Source organism: Metarhizium brunneum, chromosome 3, assembly GCF_013426205.1.
Source record: "Metarhizium brunneum chromosome 3, complete sequence".
Taxonomy (NCBI): domain Eukaryota; kingdom Fungi; phylum Ascomycota; class Sordariomycetes; order Hypocreales; family Clavicipitaceae; genus Metarhizium; species Metarhizium brunneum.
In genome coordinates, this window is record NC_089424.1 from 1,953,914 (window position 1) to 1,975,150 (window position 21,237).

At 50.1% G+C, this 21,237-nt stretch overlaps 5 protein-coding genes across 5 annotated transcripts; 3 read left to right on the plus strand and 2 right to left on the minus strand.

Moving 5' to 3' along the window:
• Positions 1 to 1,689: 1,689 nt before the first annotated feature.
• mfsB_3 (Major facilitator superfamily multidrug transporter mfsB) lies at positions 1,690 to 3,741 on the plus strand (the record flags this gene model as incomplete). Its single annotated transcript, XM_014688947.2, has 5 exons — positions 1,690 to 1,756; positions 1,958 to 2,266; positions 2,330 to 2,592; positions 2,656 to 3,139; positions 3,200 to 3,741. 5 exons carry the CDS (start codon positions 1,690 to 1,692, stop codon positions 3,739 to 3,741), a joined length of 1,665 nt encoding a protein of 554 aa, XP_014544433.2.
• A 442-nt stretch (positions 3,742 to 4,183) lies between these two features.
• G6M90_00g058590 (uncharacterized protein) lies at positions 4,184 to 5,434 on the minus strand (the record flags this gene model as incomplete). Its single annotated transcript, XM_014688948.1, has 1 exon — positions 4,184 to 5,434. The coding sequence occupies one exon, from the start codon at positions 5,432 to 5,434 to the stop codon at positions 4,184 to 4,186; it is 1,251 nt and encodes a 416-aa protein (XP_014544434.1).
• A 2,688-nt stretch (positions 5,435 to 8,122) lies between these two features.
• Positions 8,123 to 10,243, minus strand: G6M90_00g058600 (uncharacterized protein; the record flags this gene model as incomplete). The annotated part of the gene is made up of 3 exons (XM_014688949.2): positions 8,123 to 9,243; positions 9,306 to 10,016; positions 10,174 to 10,243. The coding sequence occupies 3 exons, from the start codon at positions 10,241 to 10,243 to the stop codon at positions 8,123 to 8,125; spliced, it is 1,902 nt and encodes a 633-aa protein (XP_014544435.2).
• A 3,050-nt stretch (positions 10,244 to 13,293) lies between these two features.
• On the plus strand, positions 13,294 to 15,671 carry G6M90_00g058610 (uncharacterized protein; the record flags this gene model as incomplete). The annotated part of the gene is made up of 3 exons (XM_066130668.1): positions 13,294 to 14,081; positions 14,181 to 15,112; positions 15,175 to 15,671. 3 exons carry the CDS (start codon positions 13,294 to 13,296, stop codon positions 15,669 to 15,671), a joined length of 2,217 nt encoding a protein of 738 aa, XP_065986670.1.
• Positions 15,672 to 17,989: 2,318 nt separating this feature from the next.
• On the plus strand, positions 17,990 to 20,291 carry SSB1 (Ribosome-associated molecular chaperone SSB1; the record flags this gene model as incomplete). Its single annotated transcript, XM_014688951.1, has 5 exons — positions 17,990 to 18,032; positions 18,206 to 18,383; positions 18,479 to 18,644; positions 18,729 to 19,633; positions 19,739 to 20,291. 5 exons carry the CDS (start codon positions 17,990 to 17,992, stop codon positions 20,289 to 20,291), a joined length of 1,845 nt encoding a protein of 614 aa, XP_014544437.1.
• Positions 20,292 to 21,237: the final 946 nt, after the last annotated feature.

The window sequence follows — 21,237 nt, forward strand, 5'->3', positions numbered from 1 at the left end:
CCCATCGTTGACCAAATGACCCCAATAGTGGTATTTTTCGCAGTGAGCTGTAGATGCAATGGAAGAAATCACGGCCTCTGGCGATGCTGCATGCAGGCCTTGTTGGGGTTGCGGCGGTTGCGGAGGGCTGATGAGCTCGACGGCTTCGATGACGAATTGCAAACCTGCAGGGTTCTAGTAGTTATTCGGCAGATATCGGCCCCTGGTTGGGCGAGAGAGGGCTGCAATGCGGCTGTTGCTTTGTCAACCCCGAATACTGAGACGGGCGAGTTGTCAAGCATTGAATGAATGGTTGAGAAGAGTCGAGATTTGAGACTTCGGGTTGCTGAGACTGGGTTGTTCTGCGACATGCATCGACAGTTGCCGGGTCGCTCCTGCCTGTTTTGTGCCAACCGAGTATCGCCGCCAACTCCGCATTGGTGCTTTCAGACGGGCCAGTCCAACACTTGGGCTCAATCTTGTCGCTGCGGCGTGGGTACCGTACCCAACGACGCAGGATATATTATGATAGTACTCAGCCAACAAGCTAACACTCCGCCATATGTGTGTGTGTGTCGATTCTCATCTCGGCGCAGCCTCACGGCTACCGAATTACACACCATCGCTCCATGCCAACTTGGCCGAGGATTTCAACAAAACCACAGCCCTCAGCCATGGCCATATTAATTATCAACATGCACAACATCAAATACATCCCCACTCCCTTCCACTGAGAAATGGCACATTTGAGATTGCCCGTCTCGGTTGCTCCTCACCCGATGCGGGCTTGATTGCCGCGAGTCCGCCATCCCCGATGCCGGCCGGAATCAGCCCCGCCCGTCACTTTTCATATCACCGCAGGGTCCCAATGCCACAGCTGACAAACTGCCGAGCCCAGTCTTGGTCAAGTTCCTCGGCGTATGCTGTAGCTGAGGTGCAAGTCATCGAGCAACACAACCCGAAATACACATGAAGCCAAGCCAAAGCAAAAACCTGCTAGTCCTTCTTTATACCACCGTCTACTCAAGGACGGAGGGCGGAGTAGACTTTCTTTGCCCGTCGAGCTGTCAGTAAATATCCTGCCGAGGCCTCACAGTTCCAAATCCCCGGGCAATCAATATCCAGAAAAGACCTTTGTCCATTGGGTGTATTTTACCTTCTTTCACCATATGCCATCATAAGTTGTGTCCATCGAGAGCCATAATAGTACATTTTGTACTCAAGTCTCGTCTCAGCAAGTGCAGGTGACCGAGGTCATGTTCCCATCCCACCCAACCGGATGTGCTGGTCCTGCGCCGCCAGTCTGGTCGAAGTTTATAATTGGCGCCGCGGGCCCTTCAATGACATGGGCTTGGTGGGGGACACAAGCGACAGGTCAGACACCATTCGTGGCCCAATCTAGCCGACATGGGTTGTCCTCGTCGGGTTTATTAAGCGTGCCCATAGTGATTCGTCCGTCAGTTGGCAACTTCATTCTCGATTTTTCGTCCTTGACCTCGAGCTTCCTTGCATCATTTGACTAGCTGTGTGTATAAACCGTGCTGTCATCGCTAATTAGTATTATGCGTAACGGTGTCTGCTAGCTGATGGGCAATCAAGATTCAATTTCACGAGTTTCGCCTACCAACAGACTCTTCCTCACTGCGCCGCGACGCCACGAGAAGGGCGGTGCCACTTGTCTTGGGTTCCCAGCACCTCGCACCCAAGAACATGAGTGATGATGACTCGCACGCGCCACCGAGGCCAAAGCTACCGTTGCAGCAGTTGACAATTCTAGGTAAGGCACGACGAGGTAGATTGTGCGTAAGGTCGAAACCCACGCTTTTACCTCGCTTCATATGTTGAGAAGGAAGGACCGAGCGACGCACCTTCCCGCAGACCGGCTTGGACGCTCGACTGGCTGGTGGTGCACCTCACAAACTGCAACACTTTTCTTTCAGCCCATCTCCTTTCCGTTGCTAACAGGTGCCATTGATAGCTGTTGCAAGATTTGCAGAACCCCTCGCCACAACATCTATATATCCATATCTTCCTCAGATGGTCCGCGATTTCGGCGTTGAAGAAGCAGAAGTCGCAAAATGGGCCGGTCTTACGTCCGCCGTTTTCTCAGTCTTCCAGAGTTTCGCTGCAGTGCCTTGGGGCAAAATAGCAGACTCATGGGGCAGGAAACCAAGTCTGATCACTGGCTTGGTTTGCACCATGGCCTGCTTTGTTGTATGGGGAGTGTCGACCAGCCTGCCCATGGCAATTACCGTGCGTGCCATCCAGGGAGCAAGTAACGGAAATGGTTCGTCTATTCGGGTCTACTGCGTGTCATCCAAAGTTGGGCGTAGCTGACAGTCCTTTTCAGTCGGAATTATTCGAACCATGGTGGCGGAACTTGTGCCCGAGAAAGAGCTCCAGCCAAGAGCATTTTCTATCATGCCGCTTGTTTGGTCATTGGGCTCAGTTGTCGGTCCAGCATTTGGCGGCTTCTTTGCCGACCCTGCCAAACAGTATCCTTCCGTGTTTGGGGGTGTGTGGTTCTTTGAGAAATTTCCATATGCTCTTCCCAACTTGATTGCTACCGTCTTCTTCCTCATATCTGTCACTAGCGCGACGCTTTTTCTCAAGGTATGTTCTCGGCTTGCCAGTTGCGAAGCCCATGTTCTTTTCAGGTAACCTTCTCACCCCCAGGAAACACTTGCTGCGAAACGAGATGAGCGAGACTGGGGACTGTTATTTGGCAAACGTCTTGGCCGAGCATTGAAGTGGAACAAGAAACAGGACAGGAGACGCAGATCCTTTGTAGATGGCGAGGCAACCGCCCCTCTCATACCCAACCAAATTCGGCACAAGACAGTACACGACTCGTCAACCCCAGGAACCCTAGAGATCTTCACGCAGCAAAGCGTTCTGATTATGCTGGCATACTTCTTCCTTGCCTTCCACTCTGTCGCCTATGATCAAAATGTCACAGTCTTTTTAAACTACCCTGTAAAGGAGCACACTCCGGAAAATACACGACTCCCCTTTTACTTCGATGGCGGCTTTGGCCTGGAGTCGGGGAGGATTGGGACCATCTTCATGCTATATGGGGTCACATGTGGTCTTGTCCAGTTTATCCTCTTTTCGCCCATGGTCACCCGATGGGGTGTTCTGAACTGCTACAAAGCCTGCTGTAAGTTAAAGGGTCTCCCATTTATCTGCAGGCTCATGGCAAATAGACTAACAGCAGTAGGTGTCATCATGCCAATGGTCTACATCCTCACGCCCTATACATCCTTGTTCCCAACCCCCGAAACGCGACTTATGGGCCTTGCCTTTGTCCTGATGCTCAAGGCGTTTTCGATCATCGTTGCTTTCCCCTCTGTCACCATTCTGCTTACTAATTCGGCCAAGTCGCTGAGAATCTTGGGTACTTTGAATGGCTTCGTTACCATGTTCAGTGGCTTCGGCAGAGCTCTAGGCCCTGCCAGCACTGGGCTGGCTTTCACTTGGGGTGCAAAGCATGGATACGTTGTCACAGCATACTTCTTCCTGGCGGTCATAGCTGTTCTAGGAGCCATTCCCGTCTTCTGGGTTGTAGAGGGTAACGGCCCGACCGCATCTGTTGAAAACAGCGATACCGAAGAGAATGAAACTCCCGTTAGCAGCCGCATTCTTGTAGATGAATCTGCGATTGACGACTCTGACGCCGAATCCCACGAGTCGGAACCCTTGCTTGGAAACTCTAAAAAAGGAGCACCCTATGGGGCCGCAAAGATTGGATGCCAAGACTAAGTAGTTGAATATATGGTCGTTAACCTTATTACCAAAAGCACTTGTTTCAACTATATTCAAAAAACATTTTGCAGGCGACAATGTTACGGAGGCAGAGATGACGATGCAGTACGAATCAATATGTCAAGACTTGTGTATACGGCGTTCATATTAAGTTGTAATTTGGATAGACTTGCATACCCTGACCAATAACGTCAGTAAAAAAATTTGTTGAATTCATAAGATGCTTTCAAAGCCTGTGTGACTGACATCGCTGGAAATGCTGCAAATTAAACGATGCTGATCCATACAAAGTGAGAACCACAATTCAAAAACCCAAAACTCCGCATTCATGCCAATTTCCAAATACAGGGCTGGACGCCACGGGGGAGGATACACCCAAGAATGAACCACTCACAGGAAGAGCGTCAAGGAGAGAACAGATAGACTACCTCCGATAGGCTTATCCAGGAACATACTGCAAATTGGCCACATACTGTGAGCCTTCTCCAAAGCCTTCCTGTGTGTTCCAACTCCATTCCTCCTGCACCTCACGTCCTCTTGGGTACGGGGGCTGCAGATAGTCTGCATACTTGTGCGACTGACGCTCACTATTCCGACCCGCTTGTTCAAACTGCACCGCATCGTGGATGTAGTCAAAGCCAAAGGCATGGTCTCCAGAAGAGAAGTCATCACCACGCCAACGAGATAAGTCTGCCTCCATATCCCGTAAGTGAAGGCAATTTTTTCCGGCCCAATCATCAATAATACCTGCAATCTCCCGGAAGCCATCCGTGTGACCTCCATATTGTTTGGCTTTGAGTCCACATGTGACAAACATGAAGCTGTGGATCATTTCGTGCAGGAATGTAGAGATGAGTAGCCGCCGATTGTATTGATTATCCCTGAGTATAGGTGAAGAAAGTACGATCAATGTTTCCCATCCTCCAAGCCTCGCGCTTCGCCGAAGGGCCGTGGTCCCAACTATGTGATTATCGTACTGCTGTGATGTAGAGTGGCTCCAGTCCCAAGCAACTCTGCGTGTAAGGCGGCTAGCAAAGAAAAGCTCGTTGGATGCAGAAAAAATACTTCGCAAAGCGTCGTTGTCCAGTCTGAACTCTGCACCTCGAGATTTTGGGTTGATGAGAGCTTTCAAGATTCGTTCCGGTTGGGAGTCTGGGAATCTGCGATGGTAGTTTGAGATGTGTTGGCGGACGAGTCTTGCCGCTTCAAGATCTTCCAGCAAATGTCCATATCGGTCATGCTCTGCCGAGCTGTCGTGATGGTGTGCCGAGGCATCAGATGATATAGACAAACCAGACTCGGTTCGTTCTAAAGGGACAGGAATGGCGCTTCGATTGTGGAAAGCGTTACAAGCGTCGTCGAAAGCATGTGGTTTCGGCGATGGCGAGAGCGATGGAGTTGATGTTTGCCCGTCATCACCTTCGTGAATCACAAGAAATGCTAATTTCGGTACGGGTACCGACGGCTCCGATTGGGCTACCTGCTCATTGAATGCATATTGATAGCCGCTTTCGTAGGAAGCACTCGTATTCCACTGACGATTGTCGAGTCTGCCATGGATACTGAGATGTTGTTCTTCATGGGTGCCTACATTTATATTGAAATCTCGGCAATCGGCGTCATTGGGAGCAATATATGATCCATCAAGAAGCGGGCTGCGGTGATGTCTTTCTACCACCCAAAAGGACATGCTATTCGGCAAGTTTCAAATATTATACGGGCAAGAATATTTTGTTGTAACAGGACGAGAGACTAGAGGAGATATCCAAAAGAGTGAGAGGCGTTTCAATGATAAATATAGAAGATAATTTCAGATATGGGTTGTTGGCGGCCGATAGCTGTCTTTTGAGCGGTGTACATGGAACATGAAGGTGAGTAAGCTCAACCCGGAAAGCAAGGGAACAGAGAGGGCCCAGGATGCAGAAAGACCAGGCCGGCTGCCGGAGCTGAGCCGTGACGATGGTGGACCAAGCCACTGAGACAGGGCCACCGGGATCAGGGTCTGTGTAACCTGACAGTTCGACGAGTGGGCGCCGCCGAGCGAGTGTGGTCGGGCAAGCAACAGTGAGTTTGGGGCCACGATGATGATAAAAAAGGTTGTCAACTGGTAAAACGGGTCGAGAAAGAAAGTGGAGGAGAAAGGAGGAAAGAAGCCGGGCCAGTTGACACTTCCGAAATTAGTCAAGCCGGTCAAGCTGTCCAGGTGGTCAACTTTGCTTCAATGCATGTTTCTCATTTGGCAAGAGCGAGCGTCGTGGCCGGCCATGCTGTCTGTCCTGGATGCACCTTCCGCGCCTACATCTTGGGAGTCGCCTTGCTGTCTCTGGTGCCTCACTTGTTCCTCACTTGTTCTCACTTGTCCTCACTTGTCCTCAGTCCCTCGCTCACGACGCGAACTCTGGCAGAACTTTGGCTCCAAGGGTGGATGCGTGGAGATGCATGCGCATTTGACCCTGTCTGTACGGCATATTGGACAGAGCCTTTCACCACTTGCATCCTTTAGGTGCCGTCAGATCAGCCAGGGCTGGGTCCAAGGTCGGGTTCAAGTCCACCAGGCCCAGCCAAACACGACGTTAGGTAGGAAGATGAACACAAACGGAACGAGCTGGAGTCGCGTCGTCGCTGCCTGCATGGAGCCAGCATCACCAGAACAAACCCAGCATGACGAGCCGGCGATCCACTGCAAAGGCTTTGTCTTGGCAAACAGTGAGTCAGCCACGGTACGAAGGCTCACGACAAGTCCCAGGCATTGATTGAATGGACTGAGTTGGAGATTTGCATCCTATATGTCATCATGCAGCGCTGGCATTCGTCCTCCTCGCCATCCTCAGCAACAAATCGTCGTCACAAAGAGCGCGTTTCCCCATTGCCATATTACGGACGTTGTTAACATGGCCAAAATTTGCATCATGCGTCCTTGTGCACGTCAAATCACAGTCTCCGCTGCATCTCTCATCACCCTGCATCAACATCAAGCCCCACAGCAGAGCATCCAGCAGTCCATCTGGCGCACTCGTGTTGGTTGCTTGTCGTCTTGTCCAGTCGGGTCTCCTAGGCCGACATTGTACAGCAGCTGATGCAATTCTCCTTGCAGTCGACTGTTTTCCTTCTTGGTCTATCTGCCGAACATCATAATCTAACGTACTGGTATATCTTCGAACAGAGAAACAGACAACGCATCATTAAATGTTCTCATGCCCGACCATGGCTGCTCATGACGGCCCAGCCCTATTAGCACGAATAAAAGACAGTCCGCCATGTCAGAATACAAAAACCGGCGCATTGGGCTCCAGTTACCGAAACCGCCTCGATCGCCCTGATCGACCTGGCTCAGCCTCACGCCTTGGCAATAATACGACTTTGCGCCTCTGCATTCTGATATCTAGAGACATCCCTACCGTCGTCGGCGGACAAGCAGATATGTACTCAATAGGAGCAGTCCTTGGACCCTTTTTATACCTGTTCTTACAACACACCCAACGACCTCACACAAATGACTTCAGTCAGCACCGAATTTCCCAGGTGTGTTTTCCATGACTCCCAAATCGGAAAATAGGGGCCAGCCGGTACCGTAACATGTGCCTTCGCAAACGGCATGGCTTCATTGGGCAGCGAGCGATTACGTCGCCCAACCAGGCAGGTAGCTTGACATCATTCCCACCTCGATACAGCGAATCCATTTTTTGCCTTGGGCACGCAAAAAAGAGGCGCATCATGCACTGGTGTCCTGCATTGGATTGCGATCGGAATTTTGCCATTTGTACTTGGGAACATCCTTGCTTGTTACCCGTCAATTGGGCTTGTCCTGCCCTGCAACTGATATATCATCTTGCTATAGCGTGGCCGTGTTTAGTTTGTGACCACTACCCTGGAGCTGGGTCGGCCCTGACGAAAACCTGAGTTGCATTACACCGAAAAGGGGCTGTGGTGCCTGGGGAAAAGGCCGCCATTTAAATGAAACTGTAGCTACTACTGGCCGAGTTTTCAGTTCTGCTGTGACGAGACTGGAGGAGATATATGTACAGCGTCATGTGAAACTGAACTGACCTTCTGATGGAGACACTTTTACTTTTATCTTTGCATGGACTGCCTGCTGCAACCACCCAAGTCTAGAGTCTGGACAAAATTCATGACGCTATATCGCCGATGCTTCACGTATTTTGCTTGGAAAGCCTAATCCCCATTGGATGTACCACCATATAACAAGCCACACAATTTCATTGTACCAGCCACAAATTTGTCAAAAGATATTCATAGAACCGCTGATCTTGCACTAATAAGCATTAAAAGCTGACCGGCGCCCATGTAATGTATCAAATCTCGCCCAACTACCCAAAGGTCTTCTTACTGCACCAGACTCCATCATATGCAAACAATCTTACCGTGTCCAAGATGCCGGATCACCCAGGCGTCCGATGAACTTGACCTCGTCTGCCTGTCGTTCCAGAGCGCGCCGCATTCTATGCGTATACTCTTTTCTCCTTTCGTTTTCTACACTTGTCTCGGGGCCCTGAAGCTCGAAATCCTTTCCGTCGAATATAGGGGACTTTGTGAAGCTCACAAGACCTAGTTTTTCTCCAGTCCACAACAAAATATTGTCGTTGTTGGGCCGGTCGTTGCCTTGGTTGGATTTTGTTGATACAATCTTGCGGGCCATGTCGTCTGAACCAGCCATGGAAGCAAACAAAGAGGACGCTTCTTCCGCATCACTATGGCCAATTCTCATTCGTCGACACTCAGTAGACCCGTCTCGCTCAAACCACTTGATGAATCCTGATCCATCTGAAAAGACAATCTTTGAGCCGTGGTTCGCCACGGATAGGATGGTGGACGACGCAACAGTCTGTCGATTTTTTGTAACAGAATTCTGCAAAATGGACCTCTCGCCGCCGCCCGCTGCCGAACTGAGGCCGTAAATCTCAAGTGATCCCTTGGAATTGTAGCCGCCGACGGCGATTAAGGTCCTGCCTTCGCCCTCAGATTTCAACTGGGCTACCTGTTCAGTTGTCAGATCACCCTGGCGACGCACTTCCGTGTCGACGGCGGAGAATGGATACGGCAGGGCTGCCAAGCTCTTTATTAATGCGCCAGAATAGATGGATCCTTCTATAGCCGGAAATTTTCGACGATCGTAGTGCAGTATGTTGGAAAATCGGCCGGCAACATAAATGTCGTCTGATACTAGATTATGCGAGCCAGGCCGGGGAAGGTGCAAGATGCTGATGGGAGTAGGCTGGGACAACGATGCGTATGGAGGAAGTGGCTTAGTGTCGAAAATCATTTTGAAAACGTTAGATTCGTCCCACTGGATTACGTCGAGTCGCTCAACGATATCTCGAGATGCCATTGCTCTCATACGAAAGTCATGAAGGTGAACACCCAGAGAAGTCCCTACAGTTAAGGGTACCCCTTGATGGAGGGCTGATAGCGTTGTGATTGACCACTCGAACGATTCGCGGCTTACTACCTCTAAACGGTTCAAATCCACCTCGATGAGATCTGGAAATATCAATCAGTGATTGCTTGAAACGGACTGCAGAAGTCAGAGATGTGAGTCTTACGACTTTGGACGGCAAAGAAGGCTCTGTGGCCATGATTATCCACGCTGACACACTCCGTAACGCCAGTGTCTATCTTCTTGGACCGTTTGCTGTTCTGATCACCCGGACCGTCATTGAAGAGTATGCCCGGGTTGCTGGCGGCAAGAATGCCACCCTGTCGACCCCGAGTTCCGTTGATATCCCATAAGCAAACCGACCCGTCGTCCAAGGGCGAAACTGCCAACATGGTGCCGACACCATCGCTTCCATCGTGGGGACTGTATAATGCCATGCCCCGTGCTTCGATGGTTGCCTCGACCCCACCGTCATACAAGCGCGGAGTTTGCAGCCAGTTAACACATGTAGGACCATGTCTTTGCACGTACTCGTCGTACCATGATACTCGTTCGCCTGGGAATACGGGATCCCAGTTGGCCATATCCTGTAGCTTCCGCGGGCGACTGGTAAGGCTGCATGTCGTTGAGAAGTCGTCTTGATATATTGCGTTGGTAGGTGAGAAGCCAGCATCGCCATCTATTTGCATTGCGTCATGATGAGAGGTGTCGCGATGCCGCTCTGCGAGGGGCCGGAAACTACTGCGGCGGTTCTGGAGTGATTGGTACCACTGTGAATTCTCGAAGGACAACAGCTTCCACAACTCGTCATCAAGGCAGAGCTCGCGAAGCCTACGGCATACAAGCTGCAACTTGGTAACATGGTAGGGCTCGAGATCTGTAACATGGTATCAATTATGTTTGGTCAGCTAGTCTGTGTTCTATCGTGGCACGGAATGCGCAAGCAAAGTGTATGGAACAAACATAAAGCTTGCTTGCCAAGCTGGCGTAGCTATTGGAGGCCGAGGGCAGAGGAGGGAGGGGCAGAAGCTTACAGCTTAATATTTGGAGAAGCAGCTCATCCGGGAGCTCGTCCCATCGCGATGGATTCCCGGACGAAGCCATGGCACATGGTGACGAGCAAAGGAGAAAGCCGGGCTTAGAGGTGGCAATACCAAGACAAGGAATAATATTGGATGGATAAACTGGTTCCGGAACGAGAGAGAGGAGAGACGACAGGTTGCCTGCAACCCGCTGCAGTGGCAGCAAAACCGGAGGTGCCTTCCAGGCGAGGGGCAGCACAGGACGAGCTTGGATGTTGGTGTAGTCGGTGCGAATGGTCAGGGATGTAGGCGGAGGGGCTAAGAATGTGGCTTGCTCAAGCCTTCAAGTGTTACGTATCAAGTGTTCAAGGCACACATGCAAGCTCAAGTGGTGAACAATTCCAACGGCGGTAGTTGCGTGTTGCGGCGTTGGTGTGTTCAAGTCGATGGCATCGAGGCCTGATAGGGAAGGGGCGTCGGTCGAGACTTGGGGAAGGAGCGATCGAGCCCGTGTCGGCTGCTGCCCGGGACTGGGCCAGCTGTTGCGGGAAGCAAAGAGCGAAGGAGGATGGTCGCGGCAAACTTAAACTCGGGCGCGATTGACCATGGGCAGTTCGCGTGGCCAACAAGTCCGCCACGCCGCTCTTCCAAGGTCCGCCCCTTTGCCTTCGAATCACCACCAGGCAAACCGAGGACAAGCGTCTGCAGATCATGTCTTCGCTTTCTCGAACCAGTAGCTTGCTGACCATATATCCACGAATGGGTGCGCGCTGATTCCGATGGAGAAACCTCGATGCCACCTCATCTGTGGGAGATGGAAAGCTCGGATCCGGGCCCCTCGAGTCGACGCCCCATTGTACCAACAATGGACTGGCCTAGAAGCATAGGCCACGCACTCTTTCGGCACGTACTTGTTTGGCCACTCCAAATGGCAGTTTCAGAGCCTTGAATATTTCTCCGTGGAGCAGGACAAGCTGGGCTGAGAGAGGTGCCTATATTCGGAGCCATCCAACGTGGAGGGCGGGCCGCGCAGGGGACGGGAAACTTGGTGCGGCATTCATCTGGGATCACCTGGTTCTGAGGTCTGCGTGTAGGGATCATGTCAAGATGGCCTGAAGACGTTGCCGGCCGAAGGAGATCATTGCCTGTCATACTGGAGTTCAAAGAGCGATTCACATACATGTGTATCAGTCTATCAAGTCGGGTTCGATTTCAAGTTTCTCGCCCCTGGTCCTCTGATGTACTGTTGTGAGAAAAGGGACCTTGAACCACCACAGATTCCACCCTATTCAGGGGGGGCAACGCTAACGGTCCCTCGACCAGGCCAAGCAATGCAGACTTGTCAACACATTGGCGAGTCCTTGTGCCACGCAATCCCTGTTTAAGCCACTGCTTACGGAGCCGAGTCAAGTTACAGGTTCGGTCGATTCCTGGTGCTTGTGTTGGTGCCACAGGCGAATTGATTCGGAAGCACTCGCTCAGTGGCTCCTCATGAGCGAAAACTGTCTCCCACTAGAAGAGAGAATCTGGTCGGATTAGGTGCAAAGGACGGAGCTACTCTTTCACAATTCCCTGACCACGCCACTACCCACTCGGGCAAAACCCAAAGATCTGACTGGCTTCGTAGGACTTCGATTGAAGAATGCATTTGCTATTTGTTGGAGGGGTCCCTATCCACAAACCCCACGAACTTACGATGGACTAGTACTTTATAGTACGCATGAGTGCAGTACCTACCTAGGTACCTAAGCAGGTGTGTAATGTACGGAAGATGGGAGACGCCAAGACGAGCGATGTGGCATGGATGTTAACAACTTGGCAGCAGTCTAATGCGGCTTCCGCCTGGGAATACTGGTGCATTGTACATGAAGGCATGGGAAGAAACACAAAATATCTTCCTATCATGGGGATCGCTGAAGCAGCACGTTCCCCTGACAGTCTAACACGTCTCCTGGCCAAGGTGCCCTTGTTATTAGTTTGGATGGTGTGTCGTGCATCCGCGGTCTCCACGCATCCGTTTCATCAAGCCCAACTTACAGCGGACCCGGTGGCGCAAGCCAACTTGTACATTGCACGTGCTGCAAGAATCATTGAGAAACAGATGAATCGTCGACCTCGGAAGTTTCCGCTCCACATCTGCCATTCATGGCTGTGTCTGGAAAAGAAACTGGCAAATTCAAATAACTGCAACGGCCCTTTCTCTGGATTGACGTTGTTGATATGGCCATCCAAGGAGCCATGAATATTAGCTGCCTGCCGACCATGGGTGTTGGAGCAGTTGAACCTTGGAACGGGCAACGAGAAAAGCCGCACGTGATGTATTCAAGAGATTGGGAATTCGCGGGATTGACCTTTTAAGCTTTGAAAATGTTTATTTTATTATAAATACTTTAATATTATAAATATTTACCTTTAGGAGCTTTATAATATACTTATAAAATTAAATATTCTTATAAGCTGGTTTACCACTTAACTTTATCTTATTACTTGCTATAACGGATAAAATACTATTTAAATTAGATTAAAAAATATATTAGTAGAAGTTCCTTGATTAATTTATATAAATTCAGTCGTTTGTTTCTATTTTATGTGAAACACCTGAACTGGCTTTTGTGCGACCGAAAATTTCACCGCCCACAAAGTTGCCACCTTGAGCTGACCTTCGACTTCTATCTACAACTTCGTCATTCCACCACCGACGGACGGAAACTTTGCCCAAAGCCAGGGTTTCTTTTATTCTGCGATCAAGAGCCGGGGAATGATAGTACCAATTGGAAGGCTGCCGCGTTCACGACACTAGACAACTTGCCTTGTTGTCTAGATCCCACTCCTGGCAGCACAGAGGAGATGTTGTGAAGTCGAGTGAGAAACTCATCATTTCATCATCTGTAGTCACTGGCGGTATTATCAATGAAAAGCAGCATACGATACTGCTGTGGAAAAGACTACCATTCTCGGCGCTCAATCCAAGAGTGCTGAGTGCTGCGAGCAGCATGAGGCCAGACTCTGGTGATGTATGTTTTACTCTCAATTCACGTACGCCCTGATGAAATACTCACCGTGAAGTAGTCTGTTCTGTGGACCGACATAACTCAAACTATCAATGGGTCGGATCAGACGCCAACAAACAAAATGTCGCAGGAGCGCGTGAACCCATTCTCCGACCCCATTAGCGAAGATGACATCCCTCAACCCCAAAACCTCGAAACTCGGGATACTGCCAAGTCTTTAGAGCACCCGTCATGGAAGCCATCGCAGGATTCTGGAAGTCGTATCTCTCATTATCCCAAGCCCATTCTCCAAGATGACGACAATACAAACTCCGAGTGGGAGACCGTCGCGCCCGATGAGGACGTCATTCTCAGACCAAGTGTCCACCTCAGACAGCGTTTGGAAATCGACCGCAGAGCATATCCAACTCACAATGCCCTGGGTTGTGCTAGTGAAGCTGCGGAGCACGCGCAATATAGAACTGCTCTCATGCCAACAAGCTCGTCTCGTAACTTGGCTCGTACATTGCCAATGCACACCAGTAACCGACCCAAGCATGCTTCTCAGTGGCTGCGAGCATCCAGCGTTTATGAAGACGATTCCGGTTTCCCCAAGATCACCGACCAAAGCCAGCAGCAGGGCTGCCAACCTGAAACATCTCGCGCTCTGACCAAGAATCGGCCGGCTACACTGGGGTTTGACCGGAACGCTCAAGGTGAACTGGTAGCCAGCTACTCCAAGTCCTCCAGCCGAGCGAGCAATGACCCTTTCAAATTTGACGGCGCAGGTTACTCCATGTTTCTCCAGTCATCCGCCGAGAAAGAAGTCAGCAGAGCTCTCTACGGAGCGGGAACTTGGAGCGAAGTCCACAGCACGCCCGTCTACACTCCGCAAAGGAGTGAACGGCGCGTTTTCCAAGGGCAGTTCCAGTCAGGATCGTTTTATGACAATGCCGCCATTCAATCAACCTAGAAAGTCGATGATGCGGTCAAAGTCCCGGTTATTAAACGCGCTAATCTCAGTCCCAGTACCAACGAGCATCCGCTCTCCGAACTCGCCCAGCTGGTGAACAATACAGCAGCTGAAAAAGATACAGGTAGCGATTGGCAGACGATTACAACGGAACAAACCACTCACAGGGCCTTGGAGCTGACGCTTCGGTTGGATAAAGATGTAGGAAGCAGTCTGGCCGATGTGTCAGATGGATCTGAGTACGAATCGTTTGATCACTTCCTTGGGGCTACTGCAGGTTCGCAGGATTCTCGTGAGAGTCATCAAGGGGGGGACGTGTATTCCAACGCAAACCCGCGCCGTGCATTTTTCTATAGGTTCTCGCAGCCAACGTGCAGGAATAGCCGAGTGTCTTCTGCTCGTCCTGTGGCTACAGTCCGGCATCTCAGCCATCTCAGCCGTCTGTCAAGCGATACCTCGAACAAGCCCAAGTTTTCGAGTAAACTGTCCCAGATGCGCAAACCAATAATGAGTTACAGCAGTCTAGACTCCGAGCCGGAGCAGGACAATTTCGACACTACAACTCCCGTGTCTCCTGACACTGTTGTGGAAGTTGTCACCCCCCGACACAGCAATCGGTCCAGTCCGCGATGCAGACAAGACTCACGGGAGATTCTTGGTCTCGGAACGCAGGACGGAAGCATGATATATAAATCCCGAGACTTCGCGCCCCGAAACACGGCGGACTATAATCTTCCTAGCCTTCCGTTCCCACTTATAAGTCTTCAAGAAGCAGCGCTTCGCCAGTCGCACGGCATCGCTCGAGACGAGGCAGACTACACCACGGCCGGCTCCATGTGCGACTCCAAAGCACGCCCCGATACAATTAGTACTATTTCTTCGTACGGGCCCAAAACCCCAATCACACCCGTTGGAGGCATCCCGGGCACAAGTGGCATCCCCAGACCACCACGAGCGCTTCGCCGACACAGCCCAGCGCGAGCTCTCCGTAAGTGCCCGCCATGCAATGCCGTGAGAAGCCTCAGTTCCGTCTAACCCTGTTCCCTGAAGCATACGACCCAACTCAAGGGCAGCTCAACTCGTCGGCCATCATCGACACCCACTCCGGCTCATTCTTCCGCAACTCCCTCCCGACCAACACATCGCTCCTCAGCGCACGCTTCTTCCGCCTCAGCGGCTTCTCGGCGCGAACCACTCGCGAGCGTCGAGACGAGCCCAAGCACGTCTTCCTCACTTCCTCGGAAACAGATCTCATCCACTCCGCGAGGGAGGATATTCTGTGCCGACGCCGCCGGTGCCCGGAGGAAGACGCGCAGCAACGGCGGGTGTTTTTGGTGATTTTTGTCATGGCTGTCTTCTTCCCGCCGATTGGGGCACTGGCACTGTACGGAAAGTTTGATGCGACGATTGCGTGGTATGGCAAGGGCGAGAGAGGTTGCCTGACGCAGGAGCAGAGGAGCACGTTGAAACAGCAGCTTTTGGTCGAAGGAGTGTTGTATCTGGGGCTGCTTACCTCGTTGGTTGTGTATTATTCCGTCCATGGATGATGGGACAGCGGCGAATGGCAGGATGGATACAAAAGTGTGGGAATTGCGTAACTGGAGATGTGAAGGTGGGTTGGGGCAAGGGGTTTGAGGCTGGCAAGCCATCATGTTTTGACATGTTTACACTGTACGAAATACTTGTCTATATTGGAACAATCGAGGAATGGAATGATATTTTGAGAGCCTCTCTGCTAATCACCCCATGAAAGTGCCGGCTAGAATAACAAGACAGATGCGTGAGATGCAACGGGAACGATGTGATGGGCTGTTAATTGCGCATCTTGCCACCGCATTAGCAAGCACTTTGTATTGCCATGGCTTGAATACTAGTCGAGCGCGAATTGGAGAGATACGGGACAAGGCATCAGTTATACAACACGCGTGTGAGCTGTGGCGTCAGAAGTGAATTGGCAAGACGAGCGGACAGGTGTCAACAACTGTCAACAACTTTCAACCAACTTTCAACCAACTTTCAACCAACTTTCAACCAACTTTCAACCAACTTTCAACCAACTTTCAACCAACTTTCAACCAACTTTCAACCAACTTTTAACACTTTCTTCCTACTTTTGGTCTATTGGACACTGTACTGGAGCATAGTTTTCACTATTGGTACAAATCGTACAAGTCGATCAATTACGGCAGCATCTACTCCAACCGGCCAGACTGGTGCCCTGTGTGTGTTTTCTCTCTCTCATGATTAACAAGACAACTTTTCGGGAGGCCTCGAAAGATACGACGACCCGAGCGAAAACTATAGCGAGAATTGCTGCTCCCAAAACAGGTTCTCACAAGTTTTGAGATACAGTAACAGCAACGCCTTGAGGACTTGTACAGAACTCCCTACTTTCAATGTGCTCGTCGATCGAGGTTGATATGCTTTGAAATCTTGCTACAGGCACCATAAGGCGAGCATTGCCAAATTTGAATCATAGGCTGCTTTCACCCCATAACAAGGGCGCGACCCAGAGCCATAGCTTCCTGCAAATACGTTTCCAGGGTTGGCCCGTGTCCTACCCGAGTTGAATGAATATGGTGGCCCAGCCTGACCATCCCTTGTCTGGAGCCTTCGACGAGCCGCGCGGTATCTTCGACACTCAAGCGCGATGGCTCTTCCCCGGATGCCAACTCCGACAACTACCCTTGCATGCCGATTAAGACCTCCCTTATGGATTCGAGCAGCTATTCTTAGCAGAAGACGGCGAGGAAGTAAAACGCCGCGAAATCATGCTGTTTGAGCAGGAATAGAGAGCAGAGGATGGGACAATATATGAGATAACCCTCGCGTGCCACACGACATCCATTACTTCTAACCGGCATGGACTGTGAGCTGAGCGAGCTAGGACATCATACACACACATAACACAGTATATTGCAGAATCTATTGCAGTATCTGCCCAGACCGACTGGGACCGCATCTCAACAACCGACACTTCGACGTGGATCTCGAATGTATTTCCCGTGCGTTTCGTGATTTCGGAGGCCAGCTCCCGACGACAATATAGCACTGACTGTCATTGAGCACAGCGGCCACGGTTTACCGGCAAACAAAAGCCATCGGATAGCGTCTTAGGGTCATCGGCGAAAGAACTAGTCGTGCGGTGCCATGGTCTGCGGCAGCCGGCGGATGACAACCGGCGCGCAAGGCCATTTACAGAGGTGAGAACCACCCGTTTAAGTCAAATCCACTAGTACCACGAATCGGGCATGTTTAAGTCATGAGGGCGCTGAGCCAAGTTAGTACTTAGAACTCTAGGAGCAGCCGCTGGTTGTTCAACTTATGCTCAGCCAGGTTGCAAAACTTCGATGGCGGAGCTTCTGTTCAGCGAGCTGTGCCTTTCGACAACGGAAGCTGAGGCGCATTGCATTGAGAAAAGAATACATGCAAAGGAGAAGGCGAATAACAAGAGTAGAAAGCATCAGTCTTCAGTTCGACACTTACGAGGTGATGTCTTGAGTCAACATGTGCTCGAACCTTTTGCTTGTTCGCTTGTTCCTAAAATATTAGGCCATAACCTTGACCAAAACAGGACTAGCGCAGCCTCGAGGACCCTTCTCTGGTTGTCTGGCTCGGCTACCCCACCCCACTTGCTCATCTCAAGCGGGTCCCCGGCCAAAGGCGAGGGGGGAAAAAGTTCTTGGGGTGGCCCGAAAAAAAAATTCACAAAAATTTTGGCTGAGGGAAGAAAGAATTTCTACACCGATATACCCCACTACATTTCGCCTTTCCTCCTCGCAATCTCTCTTCTTCCCATCTTCTTCAGTCGTTTTCGACACCCGACAATTTCTCTCCTCCTTCCTCCGTTCAGACACATTTCAAAATGGGCGACGAAGTTTACGACGGTGCCATTGGTATCGATCTGGGTGCGTAGCTTGACCTTGTTTTTCAGGCCCTTGTCAGGCCTATGCTGTGCGGCCGAGATGTTTTGTTTGATGACCGGTCGCGCTCCGTTTTTCGCTGCAAGGCTTTGCGGGTGCATATGAGAATTTTCATCATCAGTAACCAAAGACTACGACGTGCTAACAATCCGATGTAGGTACCACCTACTCTTGCGTGGCCACCTACGAGGGTACCAATGTCGAAATCATTGCCAACGAGCAGGGTTCCTTCACCACTCCCTCATTCGTCTCCTTTACCGACAAGGAGCGTTTGATTGGTGATGCCGCCAAGAACAATGCCGCCATGAACCCACAGAACACCGTCTTCGATGCCAAGTGAGTTTTGATGCAATAACAAAGATGCCGCAGCCGGCTTGATGCTCCGACGGTGCCATCTTCTATGGCTGTTCAAATGCTAACATGGCCCTCAGGCGTCTGATCGGTCGCCGCTTCGATGACCCCACCGTCAAGAAGGATATTGAGTCCTGGCCTTTCACTATCATTGATGATGCTGGCCAGCCCAAGATCCAGGTCGAGTACCTCGGCGAGAAGAAGGAGTTCTCTGCCCAGGAGATCTCTGCCATGGTTCTCACCAAGGTACGTTTTCCGCACTGCCCGACTGCGGGGTTTTATGTCTCTTGCTAGATTACTTGGGCAAGCTTGGGCTAACAAGTCCCATAGATGAAGGAGATTGCCGAGACCAAGCTCGGTAAGAAGGTCGAGAAGGCCGTCATCACTGTTCCTGCCTACTTCAACGACAATCAGCGTCAGGCTACCAAGGATGCCGGTGCTATTTCGGGCCTCAACGTCCTTCGTATCATTAACGAGCCTACTGCTGCCGCTATTGCCTACGGTCTGGGCTCTGGAAAGTCCGAGAAGGAGCGCAATGTCCTGATCTATGATTTGGGCGGTGGTACTTTCGATGTCTCTCTTCTTAACATCCAGGGCGGTGTTTTCACCGTCAAGGCTACCGCTGGTGACACCCATCTTGGTGGTCAAGACTTCGATACGAACCTATTAGATCATTGCCGCACAGCGTTCACGCGCAAGACCAAGAAGGACCTTGGTGGCGATGCCCGTGCCCTGCGAAGACTCCGTACTGCTTGCGAGCGTGCCAAGCGTACCCTGTCCAGCGGTGCCCAGGCCACCATTGAGATTGATTCTCTCTTCGATGGCGAAGACTTCACCATGACTATCACCCGTGCCCGTTTCGAAGAACTCAATGCCAAGGCTTTCTCTGGCACTCTCGAACCCGTTGCTCAGGTCCTCAAGGATGCTGCCATCGAGAAGTCTGCCGTTGATGAGATCGTTCTGGTTGGTGGTTCTACTCGTATCCCCAAGATCCAGAAGCTCCTGTCTGAGTTCTTCGATGGTAAGAAGCTCGAGAAGAGTATCAACCCCGACGAGGCTGTTGCCTACGGTGCTGCCGTCCAGGCCGGTATCCTCTCTGGCAAGGCCACCTCCGCTGAGACCTCTGACCTCCTCCTTCTCGATGTCGTTCCTCTGTCTCTTGGTGTCGCCATGGAGGGCAATATCTTCGCGGCGGTGGTCCAAAGAGGCAATACCGTGCCTTGCTTGAAGAAAAGGTAATGAATTATTTTCGTTCATGCTTTGTATTCCCTTATCTTTTTCAGAGCGTTACTTATATTTCATCAGTGATCAATAGCAGTTACTGACAATTCCCTGAATAGAACCTTCACTACCGTTGCCGACAACCAGCAGACCGTTCAGTTCCCCGTCTACCAGGGTGAGCGCGTCAACTGTGAGGACAACACCTCTCTGGGAGAGTTCACTCTTGCTCCCATTCCTCCCATGCGTGCTGGCGAGGCCGTCCTCGAGTGTGTCTTCGAAGTGGATGTTAACGGTATCCTGAAGGTCACCGCCACTGAGAAGACCTCTGGCCGCAGCGCCAACATCACCATTGCCAACTCCGTCGGCAAGCTCTCCACTGGTGAGATCGAAAAGATGATCTCTGACGCCGAGGCTTTCAAGAGCAACGATGAGGCATTCAGCAAGCGATTCGAGGCCAAGCAGCAGCTCGAGTCCTACATTGGCCGTGTGGAGGAGATTGTTACCGACCCTACTCTGTCTCTCAAGCTCAAGCGTGGCCAGAAGGAGAAGATTGAGCAGACCATCTCCGAAGCCATGGCTACTCTTGAAATCACCGAAAGTTCTGCCGAGGACCTCAAGAAGCAGGAGCTTGCCCTTAAGCGACTTGTTACCAAGGCCATGTCTTCCCGATAAATGTATTAGTCCAGACATGACGTTGGAAAAGGGGAAGTGGCGGTGTGACGAAAAAAATTTAACGTTGGACAAGTCCAAGGCGTTGTATTTGAGCGGTGGCACCTTTGTCTTCAAAAGATTTGGACGGAGAAGGCACCGGATGTGAAGTGATATACTGGGTCTCGAAGATAAGGAATTCGAGAGCAGGAGGAAGACTTTATAAATTATTTCCCTTTGTTCTGGTTTTTTCTAATTTTTCACATTCCCCGGATCTACAGAGATTCAAAATAACGGAGATAACAAAGGCACTTGAAAAGTTCTGCAAACGAGAAGTTTCCTGTTCCATCGGGTACTCAATGTTAGAAGGACCCATGATAGGTGATGATACTGTATAGGTTGAGGGTGCCCTGGGCCAGTAAAGGCCGGATAGCCTGATAATATGCGAGGAACAAACAGCCTGTGAATTATAAACTCAGTAGAATGGAAAATACGAATTAAAATTATTAAATTATTAAGAATATAATATTAAATATACCTAAGTATATATAAATATATTTTAATATATATAAGTATACCTAAGTATATATAAATATACTTAAATATATATAAATATACCTAAGTATATATAAATATACCTAAGTATATATAAATATACCTAAGTATATATAAATATACCTAAGTATATATAAATATACCTAAGTATATTATTAAATTATAATAAAAAAATAAAAAAAAGGCTAGCTAATTACTAGAACCTACTAGTAATACAATTAATAGCTATACCTAGCTAATTTAATAATAATATATAATTTTAATTTGTGGTTAATTCGCTTTATAGTTAAATAAAATTATATATATAATATAAGTATTATATAAGTATAAAATCTAAAATAATATTAGGCTATACTAGGCTAAGAATAATAAAAGACTAAAAAAGTAGATTATCTTAGCGTAATTAATATTATAT